Source organism: Ascaphus truei, chromosome 18 (assembly GCF_040206685.1).
Source record: "Ascaphus truei isolate aAscTru1 chromosome 18, aAscTru1.hap1, whole genome shotgun sequence".
NCBI lineage: Eukaryota > Metazoa > Chordata > Amphibia > Anura > Ascaphidae > Ascaphus > Ascaphus truei.
Window position 1 is genome coordinate 39,044,898 of NC_134500.1, and position 25,835 is coordinate 39,070,732.

Sequence of the window (25,835 nt, forward strand, 5' to 3'; positions counted from 1 at the left end):
TCCCTTGGGAACAGATTCCAGCTGATGAACAGTATGGGGTGTTCAACACCATCAAATTGCTGAGACAGCACTGCTCCCAGTCCTACCTCTGAGGGATCCGTCTGGATGATGAAGGGCTCTTTAAAATCTGGGCTCCGAAGAGCGGGGCCCTCTGACAGGCACTTTTTTAGCATGTCAAAGGCGTCTTGGCACTCCCAAGACCATTTAACTTGGGTCGGGGCACTCTTTTTTGTCAGATCTGTTAGGGGTGCAGATATTTCCGAAAAATTGGGGATAAACCGCCGGTAATACCCTGCTAACCCCAAAAGGGAGCGGACATGTGTCTTTGTCTGTGGGGTGGGGACTTCCTTTATGGCGGCCACCTTGCTAGCTAGTGGCCTTACTATCCCTTCCTCAACGGCATAGCCCAAGTACTTTGTAGTGGATTTACCCAGGGCACATTTTTTGGGATTTGCAGTGAGCCCTGCTTCTCTTAAGGACGTTAGGACTGCCCTTAACCTTTTTATATGAGACTGCCAGTGTCTGCTATAGATGACAATGTCATCCAAGTAGGCCGCGGCATATGCCCTATGGGGTCGTAGTACCATGTCCATTAACCTTTGGAACGTGGCTGGAGCCCCATGTAACCCAAATGGCATAGTGACGAATTGGTATAAACCGAGAGGGGTGGCGAAGGCAGTTTTGCATTTGGATTCTTCCGCTAGAGGTATCTGCCAATATCCTTTTGTGAGATCTAGGGTGGAGATATACTCTGCTTTACCAAGCGAATCAAGCAATTCATCCACCCTAGGCATTGGATATGCATCAAATCTGGATACAGCATTTACCTTTTGCAGATCCACGCGAAACCTCACCTTCCCATCTGGTTTAGGGACCAACATGATAGGGCTACACCATTCGCTGTGGGACTCCTCGATCACGCCCAATTCCAACACGTCTATTATCTCCCTCTCTACCAGGTCTTTTCGGCCCTCTGGCAATCTATAGGGACGGGACCGTACTTTTATGCCAGGTTCTGTCTCAATCCTATGGGACACTAAATCAGTCTGCCCTGGCAGCTCAGAAAAAACATCTGGGAACTGGTCACATACATCAAGTAGGTCTGACCTTTGTTCCGTTGTTAACTGCTCTCCCATGGGAACCTGATGGTCAGTGTATGTACTACCCTTTGGAAGCTTTGGACCCAAATACGTCTCTCCTTCCCGAGGGTGAATGAACAGCGATCTCATCGTTTTCCAGGGTTTCAGGAGGTTCACGTGGTAGATTTGTTTACCCTTCCTGGACCCTGGTTGAGAGATCTCATAGTTCACCTCCCCGGTGCGGCGGAGAACTTGGAAAGGACCCTGCCACTTCGCAAGGAGTTTAGTCTCTGATGTCGGTAGTAGTAGCATCACTTGGTCCCTCAAGCGAGCATTTTGGTTGTACTGCCTCTCTTGACGTTCTTGAGCAGATTTGAGGTTTTCCTTCGCAAACCGACCTATCATGTCTAGGCGGTTTCTAAGGTCTATGACATACTGAAGGGTATTCTTGGAGAGGGAGGGGGAGGGCTCCTACTCCCAGGATTCCTTTAGTAGGTTGAGAATACCCCGAGGTTGGCGTCCATATAGGAGCTCAAACGGGGAGAAGCCTGTGGATGATTGGGGAACTTCTCGTACCGCAAACAACAGGAAAGGGAGAAGTTCATCCCAAGCACGCTTTTCAGTGTCAACAAACTTCCTAAGCATAGTTTTTAAAGTACGGTTAAACCTCTCTACCAATCCATCAGTCTGAGGATGGTAGACCGAGGCCCGGACGTATTTTACCTCCAATAACTTCAGGACATCCTGCATTAACTTTGCCATGAAATTTGTTCCCTGGTCAGTTAACATTACTTGGGGAAGTCCTACCCTAGAAAACAGTTCTAACAGCCTGTGAGCAACCTGTTTAGCAGTGTCTGATCTCAGAGGGAAGGCCTCAGGATACCTGGTGCCATAATCAACAACAACGAGTATAAATTTATGTCCCTTCGCAGAGGGTTCTAAAGGTCCGACCAGATCTACCCCAATTCTCTCGAATGGGATGGCTACCAAGGGCAGAGGAACCAAAGGAGCCGGCTTCTGTCCTTTTTGGCTAGTTAACTGGCATTCAGGACATGTCTCACATAGTTTCATGATGTCACCATGTATGCCTGGCCAGTAAAACCGGGACGAGATGCGGTCCGTGGTCTTATCTCTGCCCAAATGACCACCCCATGGGAGAGTATGGGCTAGGGTAAACACTGTTTTAATCAACCCTTTAGGGACTAGCATTTGTCGAATGACCTCCCCTGTTTGTGTAACCTTATTCACACGATATAGTATGTTATTCAACAGTTCAAAATGTGGAAACACTTTTACACCTTGTTCATCTATTATCTTGTTGTTGACCTGTACCACCTTCTCATATTGTCTAGCCAGAGCTGGGTCCTCCCTCTGCCTCTGACGGAAGTCAGGAAGATCCAGGTCTGGTAACACTCCCGTATCTATCTGTTCCCCACCCTGGTCATCCCCGGCCATGACCTGCAGTCCTTTGGGCTGACTAATGTTACCAAAAGTCCCAGCCTTTCTTAACCAGTCCTCTTTTTCCGCACGTCTCTGTTTACGTGTCTTTGGGACATGTTGTCTACATGGGAAAATCTCTGGGGAAAAAGGGAACAAGTCTCCGGGCTTCTCCGGTACCAGAGAAGTAGGCTCCGTAGTAGTAGGGGCCAACAATGTTTCGAGGTAGGGCCAGTCTCGGCCAAGTAGAACAGGAGCAGGTAGCCAGGGAGCAACTCCCACTAGTAGGCTAGCCTCTTGATCCTGGATACGCAGTGTAACAATCGCCGTCGGGTATCTCTTTGTATCCCCATGGATGCACTAGATATTCCAAGGAGAGTCATAAGATAGTCTATTGCTTGGAATTAGGCCCTCTAGCATCAGGGTTTTTCCAGAGCCCGAGTCCAGCATGGCGTTTACTTTTTCCCCCTCCAGAGATGATGGGACTAACACCGGATTTGGGTCCCCTCGGAGACAAGCTGTGGCAGTGGTTCTGCCATATGAACAGTCCATTTCCTCATCTCCTGAGTCCGCAAACTCGGTCGTCCGCGGAAGCTCTCAATGGGGCTCGGTGTTTGGACCTCTCCGCTGTTGGATGGGGTCCTCCCTTCTGGTTGGTGGGGTTATCCTCTCCACCGGGTGAGTGACAGGAGTCCAGGTTCTCGGGGAATACTGTGGGTGGCGGCCTCCCATGAGTGATCCAGTGGCCTCGGACCCAGGATGGGCGTCTCTGCGGGAGTTTGTACCAGGAACCCTCCGAGATGGGAAAGTGTCTTCCGATCGGGTTGACTGGATCTCCCGAGCTGGCGGGTTGTAGACCCCTCGATTGTCTGCTCTCCTGCCTCTAGTATCACCGGAAGCAACTGGTGTTTGCACCGGCCGTTCCCAGCTATCCTGTTGGGTGTCGTCGCCCAGGAAGTTTTCCACCAAGCGGACCGCTGAATCCAGGGAAAATGCAGCGTGTCTTTTTACCCAGGAGCGGGAGGAGGGGGGCAGTATCTGTATGAACTGCTCGAGCACAAACTGTTCAAGGATCTCTGCCTTGTCATGTTTATCTGGTTATATCCACCTGGCACATAAGTCTACTAAGCGGTGGGCTACGACCCGGGGTCTGTCTCGGATTGAATATTTGACTGTCCGGAACCGCTGTCGGTAGGTCTCTGGCATGAGGCCTAGGCGATCCAGAATAGCAGCCTTTAGTTTCTGATAGTCCATGGCCTCGTCCGCTGGAAGAGCCTGGTAGGCTGCCTGAGCTTCCCCTATGAGGAGTGGAGCCAGAGTCGTTACCCAGCGATCAACTATCCAGCCGTGGGCCATGGTTACCCTTTCAAAAGTGAGGAGAAATGCCTCTGGGTCTTCGTTTGGCTTCCTTTTAGGCAGCATCACCGGTGGGTTATTTGGAATCCCTGGTCTGCCTGGGGTTGGGCCTTCGACCAGCAGTTGGAGTAGCTTTTCCTCTCGCCGGGCCTGTTGCTCATCTTTCTGGGCTTGTCGCTCATCTTGCTGGGCTTGTCGCTCTGCTTGCTTCTCTGCTAGCTGGAGCTGTTGCTCAAGGAACTGAGAAAAAAATGTCTCCATTTTTTTTTTTTGTGTGTGGCCCTTCAGATACAGGGGCCGTCCGACATCCCACTTCTGACACCACCTGTGTCAGGACGGCCTGTAGTCGAGGTCAGGGAACAGTCCACACATATAGTTTCAGGATAAATAAAAACGTTCAGTGGCTTTATTTCTCCACAGTAACATAACATGCGGGTACACTGTCCCTTTAACAAAATAAATCCTGCTCCATTTTGGGAGAAAAACTGACTAATAACACAGCAGACCTATCTAGGAGGCTGGCTGGCTAAACCAGAACCAAACCATAAGGGTACTTTAAGCAGTCAGTAAACAAATGAATAATCCTTACTTTAGTTGAAGTAGTCTTTGGTGAAATCCCTCTGGCTAAGGGCTCACGCAGCAGTGTGCTTCTCTCTCTCTCTCTGGCTGCTACTGCCAGTCACATGATCCTTATCTACCTTGCTGGCTCTCAGGTGTCAGTTAAAGAGTTCTGATTTCCTAACTTCCACCTGAGTTAACCCTTATGAGTGCTGGATGAAGCACTCAGACATATGTCTCCCAGGCGTAACTGATAGGAGTTGACTTCACTCTGTCACAGGGCCCCTGAACAGAGCCTTTGCGGGACACCACAGGTGATATCCAGGGGGTTGGAGTTAGTGCCCAAGATAGACACATGTTGGGATAAGCCTGATAGGTAGGAATGAAACCAGTTTAAAGCATACTTACCTTTTCCAGAGCACTAGAGTTGGTTTAACAAGATAATATGATCAACAGTATCAGAAGCCTTTGCAAAATCTAGGAATATTGCACCAGTGAGTTGTCCCTTTTCAATTCCACTCTGGATCTGGATGTAGCAGTGATCTTATTGAAGCTACTGTACCTGAATAGGCCCCAAAGAATCAAAATGTGGCCAAAAGCAATGCAAACATATCTAACAATCCCTAATCTCTTAATGCATTAATGGGTACAATAACGTCTGCTGCATCTGTAATTTAATCAAAATTGTTTCAATTAATTTATATATACAGTCATGAAGAAGTTGGTGTGGCAGAGCATGCAAATGAAATAAAAAAAAATGTAGTGGGAGATTTGTGATTACCTTCAAGTTGTGCACCTGACTAACTAAATGCATACATTAAATAATATCCTGGTATTTTGAGTTGCAAAATCATTTGTTAACACACAAAAATACAGTATATTAAACCCCATTTTACCCTGGCCACTAAATTGTATTATGCATTCAAACTGTCCATTTAAAGGTGTTATATAATTCTAGGCCAGGATTTACTATTTTGATAAGAAGTATCACAGGTAGATACTGTACTGCTATTTATCCGATAGTATCCATATCAGACTTGGAGAATGTCACGTGCCGGCTACTTGAAATCTCACAGAGCACAATGAGAGCTATGTATCAAAGTCTACAGGATGCAAAAACAAGGAAAGATTGAGGAAAAAAATCTGCACTAATATTATTAAAGCCAAAAGATCCCATTTTTTGCCATCGAAGCTTAATCTTTGAAAAATCTGGTACAATGTTACATAGTACATGAGGTTGAAAAAAGACGTAGGTCCATCAAGTTCAACCTATGCTAAATTTAGACAACAGATACTTTTATCCTATATCTATACTTACTTATTGATCCAGAGGAAGGCAAACAAAAAACCCCATTAGGGGAAAAATTAATTCCTTCCTGACTCCAAGAATTGGCAATCGGATTAATCCCTGGATCAAAATCCTTCCCATGTATACATATTTGGTATATCCCTGTATACCTTTCCCATGTAAAAAGATGTCCAACCTTTTTTTGAACAAATCTATTGTATCTGCCATCACAGTCTCCATGGGTAATGAATTCCACATTTTAACTGCCCTTACTGTAAAGAACCCTTTCCTTTGTTGCTGGTGAAATTTCCTTTCCTCCAACCTTAAGGGATGGCCCTGAGTCCTTAGTACTGCCCTTGGGAAGAATAGTTCTTTTGAAAACTCCTTGTATTGTCCCCGAATATATTTGTATATAGTTATCATATCCCCTCTTAGACGCCTCTTTTCTAATGTAAATAAATCTAATTTAGCTAGCCTCTCCTCATAAATTAGATTGTCCACCCCCTTTATTAATTTGGTGGCTCTTCTCTGCACTCTCTCTAGTTCCATAATGTCTTTTCTTAGGATTGGTGCCCAAAATTGTACTCCATATTCAAGGTGTGGTCTTACTAGTGCTTTGTAAAGGGGCATGATTATGTTTACTTCCCTTCCATCCATTGCCCGTTTGATGCAAGATAAGATCTTGTTTGCCTTTGCAGTTACTGCATGACATTGGGCAGGCTAAGCCTGCAGTCTACAAGCACTCCTAAATCCTTCTCCATCAAGTATTCCACCAATATATCTCCATTTAATTTGTAAGTTGCCTTTTTATTCTTGCATCCCAAATGCATAACCTTACATTTATCTGTATTAAACCTCATCTGCCATTTTCCTGCCCAACGTTTCCAGTCTCTCCAAGTCCTTCTGAAGAGAAATTACACCCTGCTCTGATTCTATTACCTTACACAATTTAGTATCATCAGCAAAGATGGAGACTTTGCTCTCGATCCCAACCTCGAGGTCATTAATAAACATGTTAAAAAGCAGGGGTCCCAGTACCGATCCTTGAGGTACTCTACTCACGACTTTAGCCCAACCTGAAAAAGTTCCATTTATGACAACCCTCTGTTGTCTGTCCTTTAACCAGTTTTCAATCCAGGTGCATATATTATTATTGAGTCCAATTTTCTTTATTTTGTACACCAACCTCTTGTGTGAAACAGTATCAAAAGCCTTTGCAAAATCTAAGTAGACCACATCAACTGCATTACCCTGGTCTAAATTCCTACTTACCTCCTCAAAGAAACAAATAAGGTTAGTTTGGCAAGATCTATCCTTCATAAATTCATGATCACTATTAATAATAATTTTGTTTTCCATTGGGTATTCCTGAATATTATCCCGTATTAAACCTTCAAGTAGTTTCCCTACTATTGAAGTCAGGCTTACAGGTTTGTAATTTCCCGGTTGTGATCTAGCTCCCTTTTCAAATATAGGCATAACATCTGCTTTACGCCAATCTTGTGGTACTGAGCCTGTGGAAATGGAGTCCTTCAATATTAAATATAATGGTTTGGCTATTATTGAGCTTAACTCCTTGAGAACTCTTAGATGTATGCCATCAGGGCCAGGTGCCTTATTTACTTTCATTTTTTCAAGTCGCTTATGAACTTCTTCCTCAGTTAACCAAATGTTCATTAATATGGAGGTTGTGGCTTCCTCCTGCGGCATTACGATTTAACTTGATTCTTCCCTGGTAAACACAGAGGCAAAGAATTTGTTTAATACCTCAGCTTTTTCCTTATCTCCAATAATCTGCCTACCCATCTCACACTGAAAGGGTCCTAACATTTATTTTCTCTTTTTTTTTGTTATTAAGGTACTTAAAGAACTTTTTAGGGTTGATCTTACTTTCTATTGCAATCCTTTTTTCATTAGCCATTTTTGCTAATTTGATTGCCCTTCTGCAATTTTTATTACATTCCTTATAATTCTGATACGATGTCTCTGTCCCTTCTGACTTAAAGAATCTAAACGCCTTCCTCTTCTTGTCCATTTCCTCCCCTACCCGTTTATTTAGCCACATTGGTTTTGACTTATTTCTTTTATACTTATTACCCAAGGACTGATAAGTGTGCTTTTCTAACAATGTTTTAAAGACTGCCCATTTATCTTCTGCATTTTTCCCTGAAAAAACATCATCCCATTGTATTCTACTAGATTAGACCTCAGTTTATTAAAATCTGCTTTTCTAAAGTTTAAGGTCTTTGTTGAACCCAAGAAATCTGTTTTTTGATAATTTATTTCAAATGAGACCGTGTTATGATCACTGTTACCCAAATGTTCCAGGACTTCAATATTTGTTATTACTTCTACATTGTTTGATATGACCAAATCCAGTACTGCCCCTCTCCTGGTTGGTTCCTCTATAATTTGGTTCATATAATTGTGTTTAAGCACCCCCAAAAACCTGTTTCTTTTTGTTGTAACACTAATCTCATTGCCCCAGTCTATGTCTGACATGACCCAGTTTTGATACCTTTTCCATTTGCAAAAGTATTTTAGCTTCCTCAATCTCACAGATAGTTGGTGGTTTGTAGCATATTCCCACAAACATTTTCTTAATACTTTTACCTCCACTGCTAATTTCTATCCACAAAGTCTCTACATTTTCATCATTCCCTTCATAGACATCATCCCTTATAATAGGTTTTAGATCCGGTTTAACATAAACATACTCCACCTCCCCTTCTATTTGTTCGATCCTTCCGAAAAAGAGAATAACCCTCTAAATTAACTGTCCAGTCATGCGTTTCATCCCACCATGTTTCAGTAATGCCTATGATATCATACTGCTCCATTGCAGCTATTAATTCAAGCTCCCCCATTTTATCTGTCAGACTTCTTGCATTAGCAAGCATGCATTTAAGTTTTTTTTCAGCCTGTACTATTATCTTATCTACTCCTTCCTTTCTGTGCCCACTTGGTTTAGTCTTTAGAAGTTTTCTAGTATTATATGTATTTACTATGGGTGTCCCACTGCTTGTCAAACTCGCACTTGCCCACATTCTACCTCCATACCACCTTGTATCCTCCTCTATTCCATTTACTTCATTATCTGTTTCATTCCCCTCCCCCCTCAATCCTAGTTTAAAATCTCTTCCATCCTTTTTAGCATTCTCCCCCCTAGCACAGAAGATCCCTCTTCATTGAGGTGCAATCCGTTTTTTCTCCAGTTTTGCAGCAGGAGACTTTAATATAAACCATCACTTATTCTTTTGCAAGGCACAACTATATCAAACTTTATTGTTCAGGTTCTCTAGCGTGATCTCCGAAATACAAACCAGAAAGTGTAATTGGCATAGCTACACAGATTACTATCATATTGGTCTGAATATAGTGCTATGTTTTTTTCCTAAAAATGTCCTTCCGAAAACAGTACTCGTATTATATGCACAGCCTAACCCGTTTATTTTTCATGTAGATCACCTTCAAAACTTTAGGGTCATATTATGTGCGAGGTTGTACTATATTCGGGCCAATACGGTATTTCTTTAATCACATACTGTATACTGTAATTCATTTCTGCATTTTGTGATAACAAGGACTGATGAGTAATTCCTGTATAGATGTTACACAGACCACAATTTTTCTAAACTACAACAGTATCTTCTTAAGATATCTATAAATATATTTTTGAAAACATTGTATGTCCCTGTGTCTAGGGGCAATCACATTGGACCTTTGGTCCGTCACTCCGCCTCAGGCCAATGAGATGGCTCCCTTGGCCCGCCCGCCCCCGCACACCTCTCATTGGCCGGTGTGGTCTAACAGTGACACAATATCACAAGAAAAGCTGCACACCATAAAAAAACAATCGAAATACTTGCTGATACCGGTGCTCCTGGTTCAGGGATATCTGCCTGGAACATCCAACATTGTAGAAAATAGAAAGATCCAGGGCAACTTCAGATTTCTTTAGTAAATTTTATTACAGCTCAAAAACACTGTTTTTGAGCTGTAATAAATTTTTCTAAAGAAATCCGAAGTTGCCCTGGATTTTTCTATTTTCTAACAGTGACACACACACACACACACACACACACACACACACACACACACACACACACACACACACACACACACACACACACACACACACACACACACACACACACACACACACACACACACACACACACACTACCACACGATGTGCAAAAGCCGCTGCCACCTCCTGCCCAGGTAAGTAACTAAACCGCCGCCTCACACCCCTGCACCTACAGCGTCCCCTCCCCGCTGACACTCCTGCCGCTGCCGGGGCCTCAAACCCCTGCGCCTCCCCTTCCTGCTGACACCCCTGCCGCCTGGGCCTCAAACCCCTGCGCCTCCCCGATCACAGCCCTGCCGCCGGGGCCTTCCTTCCCGCCTTACCTCACACCATCTGTGCCTCCCGCCGCCTCCCACCCTGGCCACTACAGTCAGCGGGGAACCGGCCAAACCAGACCAAGCAGGGGAGTGGACAGTCGGGAGGGGGAGCAGGCACAACAATTGCAGACACGCTGCCTCCCACCTCAGATCCACGGGGGAGCAGCCGGACGGGGGAGGGAACGGCCACTGCGTGCATGCGCCTCCGCCTGCACCAGCACACGGAAGGTTCCACTGATGGGGGGCGGGGTGGTGAGCAAACAGACAACCGTGAGAGACAGCGGGGGGAACGGACAGGGGAGCAAGCAGACGCCGGATATATTGTCACTTCCCTTTATCCCCCCTTCATCTCCCACAGTCACCTTCACCTCTCTCTCCACAACCCTTCACCTCTCTCCCCCCCTTCACCTCTCTCCCCGCCCCTTCACCTCTCTCCCCCCCTTCACCTCTCTCCCCCCCTTCACCTCTCTCCCCCCCTTCACCTCCCTCACCCCCCACCTTCACCTCTCTCCCCCCCTTCCTCTCTCCCCCACCTTCACCTCCCTTCCCCCTTTCAGTCACCCACTCACCCACTCAGTCACCCACCCAGTCACCCACTCAGTCACCCACCCACCCACTCAGTTACCCACACACTCAGTCACCCACCCACTCAGTCACCCACAAACTCAGTTACCCACCCACTCAGTCATCCACCCACTCAGTCACCCACCAACTCAGTCACCCACCCACTCAGTCACCCACCCACTCAGTCACCCACCCACTCAGTCACTCAGTCACCCACAAACTCAGTCACCCACCCACTCAATCATCCACCCACTCAGTCACCCACCAACTCAGTCACCCACCCAGGCACTCAGTCACCCACCCTGTCACTTAATCACCCACCCAGTCACCCACCCACCCACCCACTCAGTCACCCACCCACTCAGTCACCCACCCACTCAGTCACCCACCCACTCTGTCACCCACTCACTCTGTCACCCACTCACTCTGTCACCCACCCACTCAGTTACTCAGTCACCCACACACTCAGTCACTCAGTCACCCACACACTCAGTCACCCACCCACTCAGTCACTCAGTCACCCACCCACTCAGTTACTCAGTCACCCACACACTCAGTCACTCAGTCACCCACACACTCAGTCACCCACCCACTCAGTCACTCAGTCACCCACCCACTCAGTCACCCACTCACTCAGTCACCCACCCATTCAGTCATCCACCCACTCACTCAGTGACTCAGTCACCCACCCAGTCACTCAGTCACCCACCCACTCAGTCACTCAGTCACCCACCCCCTCAGTCACTCAGTCACCCACCCACTCTGTCACCCACTCACTCAGTCACCCACCCTTTCAGTCACTCAGTCACCCACCCACTCAGTCACCCGCCCACCCACTCAGTCACCCACCCACTCAGTCACTCAGTCACCCACCCACTCAGTCACCCACCCACTCAGTCACCCACCCACTCACTCAGTGACTAAGTCACCCACCAAGTCACTCACCCACTCAGTCACTCAGTCACCCACCCACTCAGTCACTCAGTCACCCACCCACTCAGTCACCCACCCACTCAGTCACCCACCCACTCACTCAGTTACTCACTCAGTCACTCAGTCATCCACCCACTCAGTCACTCACCCACTCAGTCACTCACCCACTCAGTCACCCACCCACTCACTCAGTCACCCACCCACTCACCCATGCATTCACTCAGTCACCCACTTGCTCAGTCACACACTCACTCAGTCACCCACTCACTCACCCACCCACTCACTCAGTCACCCACTCACTCACCCACCCACTCAGTCACCCACCCACTCAGTCACCCACCCAGTCACTCAGTCACCCACCCACTCAGTCACCCACCCACTCAGTCACTCAGTCACCCACCCACTCAGTCACTAAGTCACCCACTCACTCAGTCACCCACCCACTCAGTCACTCAGTCACCCACCCACTCAGTCACTCACACACTCAGTCATCCACCCACTCAGTCACCCACCCACTCATTCACCCACCCAGTCACTCAGTCACCCAACCACTCACTCAGTGACTCAGTCACCCACCCAGTCACTCAGTCACCCACCCACTCAGTCACCCAACCACTCGCTCAGTGACTCAGTCACCCACCCACCCACTCAGTCACTCACCCACTCAGTCACCCACCCACTCAGTCACCCACCCACTCACTCAATCACTCAGTCACCCACCCAGTCACTCTGTCACCCACCCACTCAGTCACTCATCTACTCAGTCACCCAGCCACTCAGTCACCCACCCACTCAGTCAGCCACCCACTCACTCAGTCACCCACCCACTCACCCACTTGCTCAGTCACCCACTCACTCAGTCACCCACTCACTCAGTCACCCACTAACTCAGTCACCCACCCACTGTCAAGTCACTGTCACCCACTCAATCACCTGTCTTTTGTGGTAAATATAAAAATAAACATGTTGCATTGTAATCTTTTTTTCTGTATGACAATAAAAAAACAGTTACGTTAAAGTTGTCCGCTAAAAAATATTTTACCCTGGTAGGTGCACTATGGGTTGGTGGGGGGGGGGGTGAGGGTGGGAGGGTTGCCCTGCTCCTTTCATTTGTCCCGGGCTCCATGCTTTCTGTTGACGACCCTGCTCCCGCCCACCACCGCAGCAGACACCCCGCCCCACAGTATGTCAGCAGCACCCACACCCCCTGTCACACACCGCACCCAAAGTCAGCCACCGCAGAGATACCTGCAGCGTGCCACCGCACAACGGATGGGGGGGAAATCACAACCCTCCCACCTGCTCCCCAGTGATCTGCCACTGGACAGCTTTTAAGGTGGGGGGAATCACAACCCTCCCACCCTCCAGTGAGCCACTACTGCCGAGCTCTAAAGTGGGGGTTGGGAAGAAATCACTAACCACAGGTGACCCACCGCTGCTAAGCTCTGAAGGGGGGGATTACAACCCTCCTGCCCACCCAGGGAGCCGCCGGCTATTTGTCAAGGGGGGAGAATCCCGGCCGCCCCCCTCCGTGACCAGCCGCTGCCGAACTATGAAGGCGGTGGCAGGAGGGGAATTGGAGATGTGAAGGGGGGGAAATCACAGCTTTGAAAGGGGGGGGGAGAAATGGAGCTGTGAAAGGGGGGGGGAATCGGACATGTGAACGTGGGGGCGGGGTGCAGCTGGGAAGGGGGGGATCGGAAAGCGAGGGGGAGCAGGAAAATTAAATCCCGGGCAACGCCGGGTATATCAGCTAGTATATAAATAAATGTAAGAACAATATGTGACCACCATCGACTGTCTAATTCTCTTCCAAACATCAATAGACAGCACTCAGAAAGACTCCAATAACTCTATCGTAGTGGAGACAATATTTCTGGTGTAGTTCATCACAAGTTTGTAAGTATGTGCTACTTAGATGGCGGTATTGTCTTTAGTATGGCACCACATCTTTTTTTGTAACGGATAATTTCAGTTTGGTTAAGAAACTGTAAAACCAATCGCAATCTTTGAAAATAAATATTCTTCTCAATAGTCATGATAGGACTGCAGTATAGACTCTTTTCAGTAACATACAGTATATATTTTCAAAGTTCAGTGAGTCCAGCAGATACTGTAACATATCTGGAGGGAATAAGGACTAATTTAATTAAATAAACTTAAATTTTTGATTTGATAAAGAATGTTTTCTAGAATTGTCTATCTAACCACTTTAGTAAACTTTGGTCACTCATACAATACAGTACAATAAATTATACATTTGTCTTTACCATTTATTCTAGCAATGTTAATATGCACAATGGTTACAGTTGCCTTCTACTTTGCTCTAGTTTTAATAGATGTAACACACACATACCTCACGAACTTCATGTTCCTTTATGACATGTCTGGTTATATAACGGATGGAATCCAAAGCTGCCTCCAAAGTATTTCTAGATGACTCTGGTCCATTCACTATTCCTGTTTCTTCTTTTCTGGTAAAGTATCTATCAACATGACTTCTCATACATAGTAATTTGGGAAGTTTCTGAAGAAATATCTTACGTACCCAGGGTGCCATAGCATTATGTGTTGCAGAAGAACGGTTATGAATATTTATGGCAAAAACTGTTATAACAATTGATAAAGTCACAAATATCATGGTAAATACCAAGTATTCTCCAATAAGCGGTATGACCTTAGACGATGATGGTATAATTTCTTCAATCACAAGGAGAAAAACAGTTAAAGATACAAGTACAGAGGTACAAAGAGAAATCTTTTCCCCCCCATTCGAAGGAAGATAAAATACAAGTATTGTTAAGAAAGAAAGCCCTATGCAAGGAATAATTAGAAAAAGTGTGTAAAAAAGAGGCAAACGTTTTATGATGAATGAATAAGTAATAAATGGATACCAGCAGCAACCATCTGTTCGATTTCCTTTAGTTCCGGTAGCAGTTACGATTTCCCATTCTCCATTGTCAAAGAAATCTCTCTTGTCTACATCGTAATCTTCAAGAATGATATCAACTTGCAATCCCTCATAAGTCCAAGAGCCAAACTTCATAGAACAATTTTGTAGGTCAAAAGGAAAAAATGTAACATCTATGGTACATGAACTTTTATAATTTGCTGGTGGAGTCCAATTAATGGTGCCGTCATATTTCACCACAGCTTTTGTAACAGATCCTTCAAAACGTCCATCAGCACTACAAATAAAAGAAAGTTGCATGTAGAAGGCATAAATGATTTAGATATACTACCAATTCAGGATTGTATTAGATATATGCACTGCAAGTCTAATACTGTATAGCATTTACAACATGTACAGTGATAAAGATTCCATTTGGTCAGATAAAGTGAACAGCCCTGTTAGTTATATTCATAACAATTTTACATACATAATTACGCTAGCTTGGGAGAGGTGAACACTTGCAGTAAGTGAAAGTTCTTTGTATGGAAATACGACAAAATTGGCAGACATCAAAAAAGCATGCTTAAAGACAGAATAGTACAATTTGGTTTTCAATTGTTTTTTGTTTCAAATTTTTTTATTAGGCATTTATAACATTTACAGCTTTTTGAATATTTGTCAACATATTGGCCTAATACAAGTTTTCTAACTTTTGTCTGAGGTGGGGGAGAAAGTCCCAACGTTCCCCTGACCCTCAGGGTTCTGTCGGGGTAGCGCGGGTTAAGAAACAGAAAAGGGGAGAGAGAGTGATAGAGGGGGGGGGGGGGGGTAGGGGGTGAGGGGGGTTGAGATATGGGGTGGGGGGATTTGGCTCCCTGTTCTTTGAGTGCCTTAGTTTGGGTCTTTATTTATTATTACTATGGGGCATGTCGGCGTTGAGGGAGCATATACATTAGCCATGAGTCCCAGGTATTGTTGAAAGAGGTGGTGGACCTTTTCAGGAAGGCTGATAGTCTTTCCATTTCCATCACCTCTTGCACCCTTTTTTTGACTGTCTGTTTGGAGGGGGGAGACACCTTCTTCCAGGCGGCTGCCACCGCACACCTAGCCGCTGTGAGGATAAAGGAGACTAATTTGCCTGTTGGTCGATCCAGCACTTCTATGGGTCTGGCCAGCAGGTAGGTCAGCGGGTAAATGGGTATTGTGAGGTCTGTGACCTCTTTTATTAATTTTTGTATAGTTTCCCAGTACTTCTGAATTTCCGGACAGGTCCACCAGATGTGGGCCATGTCCCCCTTTTGACCGCAGCCTCTCCAGCATGGATCGGAAGCCAGAGGGTAGATTTGATTTATTCGAACTGGGGTAAGACACCAGCGAAACAGTATTTTGTATATGTTTTCTTTGATTGTGGTACAGATTGAAGTTCCTGAAGCATTTTCCCAAATACTTTCCCAGTCCTCTCAGTCTATATCTATTTCCAATTCTGCTGCCCAATGCAGCATATAGTCATGCGTAGGGGGATCCATAGCTCTCTCCATTTCTGAGCAAATTTGTGATATAAGACCTTTCTTATGGGCAGTCTCACGACAGAGCCGCTCGAAGCTAGTGAGAGGGGGAAATTCCAACGTTGGGGTTAAAGTTTGAATAAAATGCCGAATTTGTAGGTATTTGAACACATTCAGCCCTACTACTGTATTTAGTATTTAGATCGTAAGTTTTGGAAGCTCAGGAACTTCCCGAAGCTCAAGAGGTCGGCAATTGCACTCATATTTTTGGTTTTGAATTCGTCGAATTGTCTGGGCTCACAGCCAGGTGGGAATTTCGGGTTTTTGTGAATTGGTGTAAGTTGAGAGTGAGATGTTGTGGGCTTAAATTTGAATTTGCATTTCGTCCAGGTCTCCCATGTGTGTATCATCGGGCCTAATTTGAATTTGTTATTCTGCATGTCCTCCTTGCTTAGGGACCAAAGGCAAGCCGGCAGCGAAGGCGTCCCGGCATATTGAGTTTCTATGTCTAGCCAGCAATATTGGTTTGGGTTGGCATTCCAGACTACTACCTGTCTCAGTTGTGCAGCCAGGTAGTATCTTGTGATGTCTGGAACTCCCATTCCTCCTCTCCCCCTTGAGGCCAAGAGAACTGTTCTAGAAACTCTTGGTTTTTTTCCTTGCCAAATAAAGTAGAAGATTAGTTTTTGGATATTTTTCAATTCTGAGCCAGGGATGTGGACCGGGAGACTCTGGAAGTAGTAAAGTAATCTAGGGAGTATATTCATTTTAACCGAGATCATTCTCCCGATCCATGATATCTGATATGCTCCCCATTTTTCTAGAACTTGTTTGATTTTTTGGAATAGGGCCGGGTAGTTATGTTGGTATAAAGATTGGTAGGTCCTCGATATCTTAACTCCCAAGTATTTGATACAAGAGGAGATCCAACGATAATTAAAGTTTAGTTTGAGGAGTTTCACCTCTGGCTCTGGCAGGCTTAAGTTCAGGGCTTCTGATTTATCGCTATTTATTTTATATCCTGAGATTTTTCCGAAATCCCGGAGTTCTTTTTGAAGGTTGGGTAGGGAGATCTGGGGTTTTGACAAGGTTAGGATGACATCATCTGCGAATAGGGATATTTTATGCTGCCTTTGACCGATTTCTATTCCTTGGATGTCTGTATTGAGCCGAATTGCCGATGCTAGTGGTTCGATCGTTAGCGCAAAGAGGAGAGGAGATAGAGGGCATCCCTGTCGAGTTCCATTTGTGATCTCGAATCTCTGGTTATTGCCCCCTGGTAATTTTACTGTAGCTGACGGGTTTTGATATAGTCTATGACCCCCTCTAAGTATGCGTCTTTAAAGCCAAATTTGCGCATAGTCTGGTCCAGGAATTGCCAGTTTATTCTATCGAACGCCTTCTCTGCGTCCAGGCTTAACAGGAGTGCTTTGGTGCCTGTGAGGTGAACATGGTCAATAATATTAATTATCTTCCGAGTATTGTCTGAGACTTGCCTGCCCGCGACAAATCCTACCTGATCAATGTTGATTAGTCTCGGTAAGATAGGGTTTAATCAATTTGCAAGTATTTTGCTATATAATTTGATAATAATAGGGAGGGGGGGAGGGGTGGGGGAGGTAGGGTAGGGGAGGGGGTGGTGGTGGTGAGTACAATGGGAGGGGGAAGGGAGAGAACTCATCTTAGTATTGCAATACATTTTTATAGTTGTAATTTCTAACATCCCTTCAGTATTGGTCATAGTAACCTTTGTGGAGCATTTTTATGGAAGTATGGATCAGTTGTCCAGAGGGGGGGGAGGGGGAGGGGTGTGTGTGAAGGAGGAGAGGGGGGTGTGGGGAGTTTATGGGGAGGGAGGGGGGGTATAGGGTGTCGGGTGAGGGGGGGGAGTGAGCCTCCAGGGTTGGGGGGGGTAAGTAGAGTGGGGGAGGGGGGAGGGGGATACATATTTTCGTAATATAATTTAGGTTGTCACATCTTTTGGGGATTATCTGTAGCATTAGATCTATGTGGGTTGGTTTTCAATTGTTAATGAATTTTCGCTGGTTATACAGTACAGTGCATTTCATTATGTCCCTGATGCTGGCAGCATGTATTCTAAAAGACTTTGCATATTTACTGTCCCGGCCGGGCTAAATCTAATGCGGCTGCCCCCGCATTTTAAAAATAGCGCGGGCGGCGTGCGGCTGTCTTCAGCCGAAAATCGGCTGGTTTTCCCGCGCCTCGGGTGCTTTCAATTGTAAGCGCCATTAGCGCTTATCTATTGAAGCGGCCGCCACGCGGGACACTCCTTTTTAAACGGATAATAGACCCGCGGCTAGCCTGCTATGCACCCGGTAAGCTTTAGAATAAAGCTTGCCGGGACAGTATGTATGGCTGTATATAGCTATTTATATTTCTGTTGTACTATGTTCCCAGGGTTTCATTACATTTTAGTTACATAGTAGATGAGACTGAAAAAAGACATGTAGTACATCCATCAAGTTCAACCTATGCTAAATATGCTACTGGATAGCACTCTGACACCTCTAACGTAATATGTCTAAAACTGAGCTCCTCTTATTTCCTCCTAAACTGAGCTCAATGGCCCCTTTTTCCAATCCCAGTAACTGGAACCACCATTCATTCTGTTACCAAAGCACAATGCCTAAGTGTGACATTTGATTCCCTCTCTATTTCACTATTTAGATTCATGGTCTTACCTGTTGCTTCTCTCCCATAACATTGCAAAGATCTCCACATTATTGTGGTACTCTACTGCATGCCCTTATTCTCTCACATCTACATTCATGTAATTTACTACTAACAGGTCGGTCTCCCTACCATACAAATGTCTCCTTTGCAATCTAGAATTCAAAGATAATTTCATTTTTTCCCATAACCATGTCTGCTCATCTCCGCCTTAAATCCCTCTCCTGACTTCCCATCAAGTTCCATATCTGATACAAAGTTTGCCTTCCTACAAAGCTCTCTGCTTGTTTGCTTCTCCTTACATATCAGCTTTGATTTCTCCTGCATTATGCTTATAATTGTCTCCCTTCCACTACTTCTACCTCTAGTGTTCTCACACCTCAAATATTTTTCCACTCCCTGTCCCTTACCTGTGGGATTCCTTTAGACTCAGTATACTGTACAGCCCCTTAAGTCACACCTACTGTAAATACAAAGGATGGGCGGTATTGTTTTGTTAAATGCCTATTGTATTGTATTGTATGTCTTTATTTATATAGCGCCATTAGTGTACATAGCGCTTCACAGTAGTAATACATGTGGTAATCAAATAAATAACAGATAATATAAATAACAGATCATGGGAATAAGTGCTTTAGACATAAAAGTAACATTTCGGAAGAGGAGTCCCTGCCCTGAGGAGCTTACAAAACAAACAGGATAAGGGTCAGCATCCACAAAACTGGAACCCAGAAACACTTGCTCTCTGGGTTATTCCAAACCACAAGACCAAATAGACATAAGCATTCCTAGTCAAAATCAAACCAAAAATCAAATTTACGCTTCCTGCTTGGAAAATATATAAAGATCTTGCAGCTCTCCCCTGATATAAGTAAAACCTCCTCCCTCTGTTTGGGTACTAGGCAGAGTTAAGAACAAGGGTAGACCAATCACTGAGTGGGTGGTAGCCACACGCTTTTTGAGGGATTTGTGGGGGAGGGAAGAGCTCTTGAGAAGGGACTGAGGGCTCACTGTATGTAGTTAAATATGTATAGGTAAATAGATACAGTTAAATAAGTATAGTTAAATAGTTATGGTTATATAACATGTGGGATGATAGAAACCATTGTTTCCTAGTGAGAGGCAGGTGCTCTAGGTATACAGGAAACCATTGTACCAGTTATTAAAAAGAGGTAAAACTCAGGATCCCCTGAACAGGGATGTCTGTAATAAAATAAAGATTCACCAGTTAGTAACACAGAAGAGACATATAGTTAGAAATGTCCCTGGTAACTAGGACAGGAGGTAGAAAAGACATATAGTTAGAGACATCCCTGATAACTAGGACAGGAGGTAAAAGAGACAAATAGAAAGAGACATCCCTGGTATCTAGGACGTTAGTGGAGAGAGACAAATAGAGAAAGACATCCCTCGTAAGAAGGATAGGTGTGGGGATATACAACTAGTTATATACACTCCTGGTAACAAGGTCAGGAATAGGGTGAAACAGGTAACTTCCAGTAGAGATAGCTATTATAGTGTCATTGCTCGCAAACTCACAAACACGGGTCGTTAATAATGAGTAGTTTATTGTAAAATATAGTATGATCATACACCTTCAAAAGCCAATAAGAGACATTCTGCCAAAAGTGTGCCCAAGCAGGCTTTTTTTTAAATACCCTTTTGATTCCTTTGTTCAAATTCAGGCAGATAATACTAACCACTCCTTAATTCTTAAACCAATCATCTTCCAGATCATTAAAAACTGGTTAGAACCGACTTAAAAATGGTTCTCTACAGAATTAGGAAAAACCTTACACCAGGAATGTGGGCGTAAACTACAGACACAGTCGTAAATCTACCTAGGAGCGAAACTCCCATTTATACCACACATACATTCCTACACACAAAATGGATACTAAAGACATAACAGATCAGACAAAATGGAAACAGAACATCGCCTTCAAACCTTCTCCAGAGACCCCCCCAGTCCATTTCAGTAATATCAACAGTACATTCATTTCAGCAATATTACTTCATCAAAAGAGTACAGTTCTAGATGAAGTTAATAGAGATGTACAAATATAGAGGTAGTTAATAAAGAGTGCAGTCACATACATAGTTAATAGAGAGTACAAACACCAGAGATAGCAACAAGGTGCTGGGTATACCTTCCTTCAGGAACAGTAAACTGTAATAGTCTGGTACATGTTAAAGGTAGGAATAGAAATAGCATAGCCCCAGAAAAGTGGGTGATGAGGGAAAATCTGTGTTAATACCAAGCGGTGTACCTCCTCAAGGGTCCGGCGAGGGATGAGAGGAAGATTTATATGTGTTGGATATGTTAATAAAGTATTTTTGGTTCAAAACTCCAAAATTCCTGTCACCCATCTTTTACCATCTGAGAACATGCCCAGCCCGCAAGAACCATCGTTCTGGACTAAGGTATGCACCCTTAGATGCTCTATTACCCACTTGTTGTTGACTCCATTATCAGCCGGGCAGGGAGGGTTACATAAATAAAACCATCCCTGCACTTTATAGCATTTTGCAGTAGTGATAAAAGGGAGGAAACAGAAGTGGGACTATAGGCAGTAGGCTCGGAGGCTGAATTTAAAAAAAATGACAAAAGAAAAGCAAGAAAGACAGAAAGCAGGAACAGGAAGGTGGCAAGAAACAAAAGGTAACGACAAAAAGCAAGCAGAGTGAAATGTGCCAAGAGATACACAGGTCAAATCATACAGAAAAGGGCTAGAAAAATATAGAGAGATCAGGGTTGATCAGACTACCAGGGACCATAGAGCAGCGGCCGCCTTTATCCTAATGCGGCCGTAGCCGTATCACTCTGGCAACCGCGGCCAGATGCGGTCTGTTTGTTTTTTTTCCGCAGTGGTTTCCGGTATGTTAGCGCTCGGATTTTTAGCGCTGTCTGCTATACTGCAATACCGTCTAAAAACACATGTAGGCGTTCGCGAGCTGTTGTCTTAAAAGTCTAATAGCAACTCAACCAACAGCACAGTACAGCCGTACATTCTCTGCAAGTCTGTGTGCGCGCGTAATACTGTAATTGTAAAATGAAACGCATAGGCGTGTTACAGTATCACATTTTCGGCGCATACAGCGCTCTCCGTCTGGCCCCCGCGCAAACACCAGGCTAAAGTACTAATTCAACTTCTTGTCTATAGTACACCTCTCCCACACCATTCCTTGGAATGGATGGCTTTCTGGCTTCAATCTTTCCGAACCGGTCATCACATTCCTGCGTGTATAATGTACAGAGCCTGGTGTCACATTTCTGCGCATGCGTGTATAACTTTACATTCATTTAGAAGTTCAAATCTGAAAAAAAAATACTAATAATTTTTTGTGGTTTTTTTTTTGGTTTCGTTTCCAGACATGTGCCTGCATAGAAATTCTTGATATTCTGATATTCAATCCGTATGGTAGCTTTTTAATGCGACACTAGTCATGCACATGCTTTATTTATGTGATTTTTATTTATTTGGGGTTGTGGGGATCAAAACATTACGATGACCTGTTGAAAATATTTCTTTGAACGACAGTACAGCTAATCCTTCATGCAGTTTTACCCCCTTACCCCCCCCCCCCCCGCACACACAAGGCTTTGATTTCAACTTCTTATCGACACAGACCATTCATTTTCAAATGGTTGGCTTTGTGGTTTTAATCGTACCGAGTCTGGTGTCACATCTCTGCGCCTGCGTGTAATTCTTTTGGGACCTGTTGATTATTAATGCGCATGCGTGTATAACTTCACATTCATTAAGAAGTTCAAGTCTGAATTTTTTTTTTTTAATTTGTTGTTTTTTTTTGTTTTGTTTCCAGACATGTGCCTGCATAAAATTTGTGATATTCTGATATTCAATCGGTACTGTTGCTTTTTAATACGACACTAGTCATGCACATGCTTTATTTATGTGATTTTTTATTTATTTGGGGTTGTGGGGATCAAAACATTATGATGACCTCTGACCTGTTGAAAATATTTCTTTGAATGACAGAACAGCTAATCCTTCATGCAGATTTACCCCCCCCCCCCCACGCACACACACAAGGCTCAAGGATTTCAACTTCTTATCGACACCTCTCACAGACCATTCAATTTCAAATGGTTGGCTTTGTGGTGTTAATCGTCCCGAGCCTGGTGTCACATCTCTGAGCCTGCGTGTAATTCTCATGACTCATCCACCCCCCCCCCACTTTGAGGCTTTGTTTAGGGTAACGCATTCGCATGTGTGATAATCCCTTCTCGACTTTTAATATGTTAATCTGATTAGCCCTTCTTGGCAACTACAGAAACTAGTGTAGACTTGTGAGGTTTACAATGTACTGTACTGTTTAGATGAATGTAATGAATAGAAATGTGTATCCACACCTTCCGGAATTTAATATGTTAATCTGAAAAGCCCTTCCTGGCAACTACAGTAAGTAGTGTAGCCCAAACCTAAGCACTTCACACACAAACCCAAAGCCTTCTCAAGAATCCCCACACACACACACATTCAAAGTGAATTTAAAGTTCAAAGAAAAAAAAAAGACCTTTTAAAAAAAAACCATCATCATCTGAATCATGTTTTTGATAAATTACCTAATTTTGTCATTCTTTCTTTTTCTTTCGGGGGTTCAATGATTATGATTATCGTGAGTGTAATGAAATATTTATTTTCTTTTATCCGGAATAAAAAATACAAATAATCATGAATAATACAAAATTCAGTCTTTATCTTCTTTGTACATGTACTGTAGTTCTTCTGTCAGTTGAAAATTGAGGGCCGGTGGATAATCATGGAAGAATGAAAAATACAAATAAACATGAATAATGCACATTTAAAATAATAAAAACAGTAATACAAATTTTTAGTCTTTCTCTTCTTCGTCATAGACACATGGCATTCTGTAGTTCATTGAGAGAGGGGGGGGGTTGTGTAAATGTGTGTAATGTAGATACACTATACACAGTTCACACAATTTACACATGATACCCTCCCTCCCCCGCCCGTCCCTTTTTAGTGCAACTCTCTGTGAAAAGAAAGAAACAATTAGTGCAGTTACAGTAAGTGTATATAATGGCATTGTGTACAGTATTGCTACTCCATATTGGACTATGCAGTTACTACTGCCAAACTACTGTATACTGGAACTACTGTATGACTACTGTAAAATACTTTGAACAAGATTGGGAGTGCAGCTCTCTCTGATAAGAAAAAATTAGTGCAGTGAAGTGCATGCTGTATACTGTAAAACAATTTGTGCCATACTTACCTGTATCCTACTGTATTTGGTGTGCCTGTACTTACCATACTACAGTACTATACCATACTACCTTCCTGATGTATGCCCATTACGTTGTACAGTATCACAATGGGCAACACAGTCGCAATATGGTCGATATATTTATTACATCGTTCCAGAGTGAGTACATCGTTCCAAAAACTCAGTATGCCTTTTGACAACTCATCCTTTTTTGAGGGTTTCACCACTTTGCGCATATAATCCTTTAGCTGATGCCAGACCATTTGAATAGGATTGAAGTCTGGCGATCTGTCATTGGAGGGGGAAAAAAAGGAAAAAAATTAGTTCAAGAGATAAACAGTAAACAGTGGGAAAAAATGAGACACGGTTACCGTACTTACTCCGCTGGCGTCTTCACCCAGTTGATAACGCAGGCAAGAATATGCGCTGTTGACGCGGTGTGCTTGGGATCGTTGTCCTGGTAGAAATGGTGACCATCTGGGAATTCATGTGTGATGTATTCCACAATCTCTGGTACTATTTGCTCTTGGAAAAAAGCTTAATTCATGATTCCTGTAACAAGAAAAGTGCTCAAAATAATGCACACTAGTACAGTACAGTGCATAAGGCAACAGCGTGTGAGTTTGAGCCTTATTTTACCGTCAAAGATGACTACTGTCGCGGCCCCTTTTATTCTCCAACATCACCGCATTTGTACGGGATTTTTTTCGAATGCTACGCACTTCACCGCGTTCATGCCGCATTCATACCGCATTCATGTTGCATTCACAGCCGCGGTTGATGCGCGGTTGATGCGCGGTTGATGCGCAGTTGATGTGTTTATTGAGAATGGTTCGGATTTAATTCGTTGCAATTCTTCGCGTGTCCGCCAGATGGCAGATATTCATGAATTGTAATGCGCATGCGCTTCAGTAATGTGTCGACTTGCAGGTGTTTCATTTAATACCACAGTGGTCTATTGTAAATTGGCCTTGGGACTGAAGGAAGAGGTTACAATAATGTATCAATTTAGGCTTCTCATATTAAATAAAGACAAGCACCGTTTCCCGTCTGGTTATTGTCCTGAGCTGAGCATCCCGCCATGAGTGTGCAAGTGCAGCCTGTGTTCCAAAAACCCGACAGAACGTACGCTTATTTAATATGGGCCGCGATTAATGCAACAGATGATAAGATGGCAACAGTTGTTCAAATTTATCAGTATTTTATCGAAAACTATGACTTTTACAAATTTTCCCCAGCTCCTCATGTGTGGAAGCGTGCAATAAGGAAAAAGTTATGTAGCGATCCATGTTTTTTTCGTATTGATGCCGAATTTATTGGAGGGTATTGGTGTATATCACTGGGTTTTTCCTGTATCTATGATCATGCAGACGGCAAAAGGCGAAAGGTCGTGTTAAAACCAACTAAGAAACGACAGTCGCTGGCAAGCAATGCACCAGCACCAGCTTCCAATACCGGTCCGACCGTCAGTGACAACCCTCGCTGTCTGTCCACGCATGGATACCTGCAGCCTGAGCCGGATTTCGCGTATAGTTTCGAGCAAGCTTGCATGTACCTAACCGATTTCCAGCCACATCAGCTGAAAACAGGTGTAGTAGTCCCGCTGTCATCTGTCAATGTATATGATCAAGAATACGGGACTGGCAGTGGTCCGGCGCCAGCTGATTGGGAAATTCTATGGTGAGTAATGTTGCCGTATTTTATTCTGTTTTTTTTATTTTGAAAATATCAATATCAGTGCGATTCAAAAGTCAAGCGATTCTCCTGTAAGCAATATCATTGGCTGAGCGGCTTCTACAGTAGATACTGCACAATTGGTGAAAAGCTAGGCGCATGCGCATTGGAAACTTCTTGAAACGCATATACGTGTC

The 25,835-nt window shown here is 44.3% G+C and overlaps 1 protein-coding gene across 1 annotated transcript in view; it reads right to left on the bottom strand.

Moving 5' to 3' along the window:
- CHRNA5 (cholinergic receptor nicotinic alpha 5 subunit) overlaps window positions 1-25,835 on the bottom strand; it is a 257,773-nt gene that overhangs the window by 103,137 nt on the left and 128,801 nt on the right. Inside the window, exon 4 of the mRNA XM_075576139.1 lies at window positions 13,979-14,810. Within this exon, the coding sequence (XP_075432254.1) occupies window positions 13,979-14,810 (832 nt within the window). The remainder of the gene's footprint in view (window positions 1-13,978; window positions 14,811-25,835) is intronic.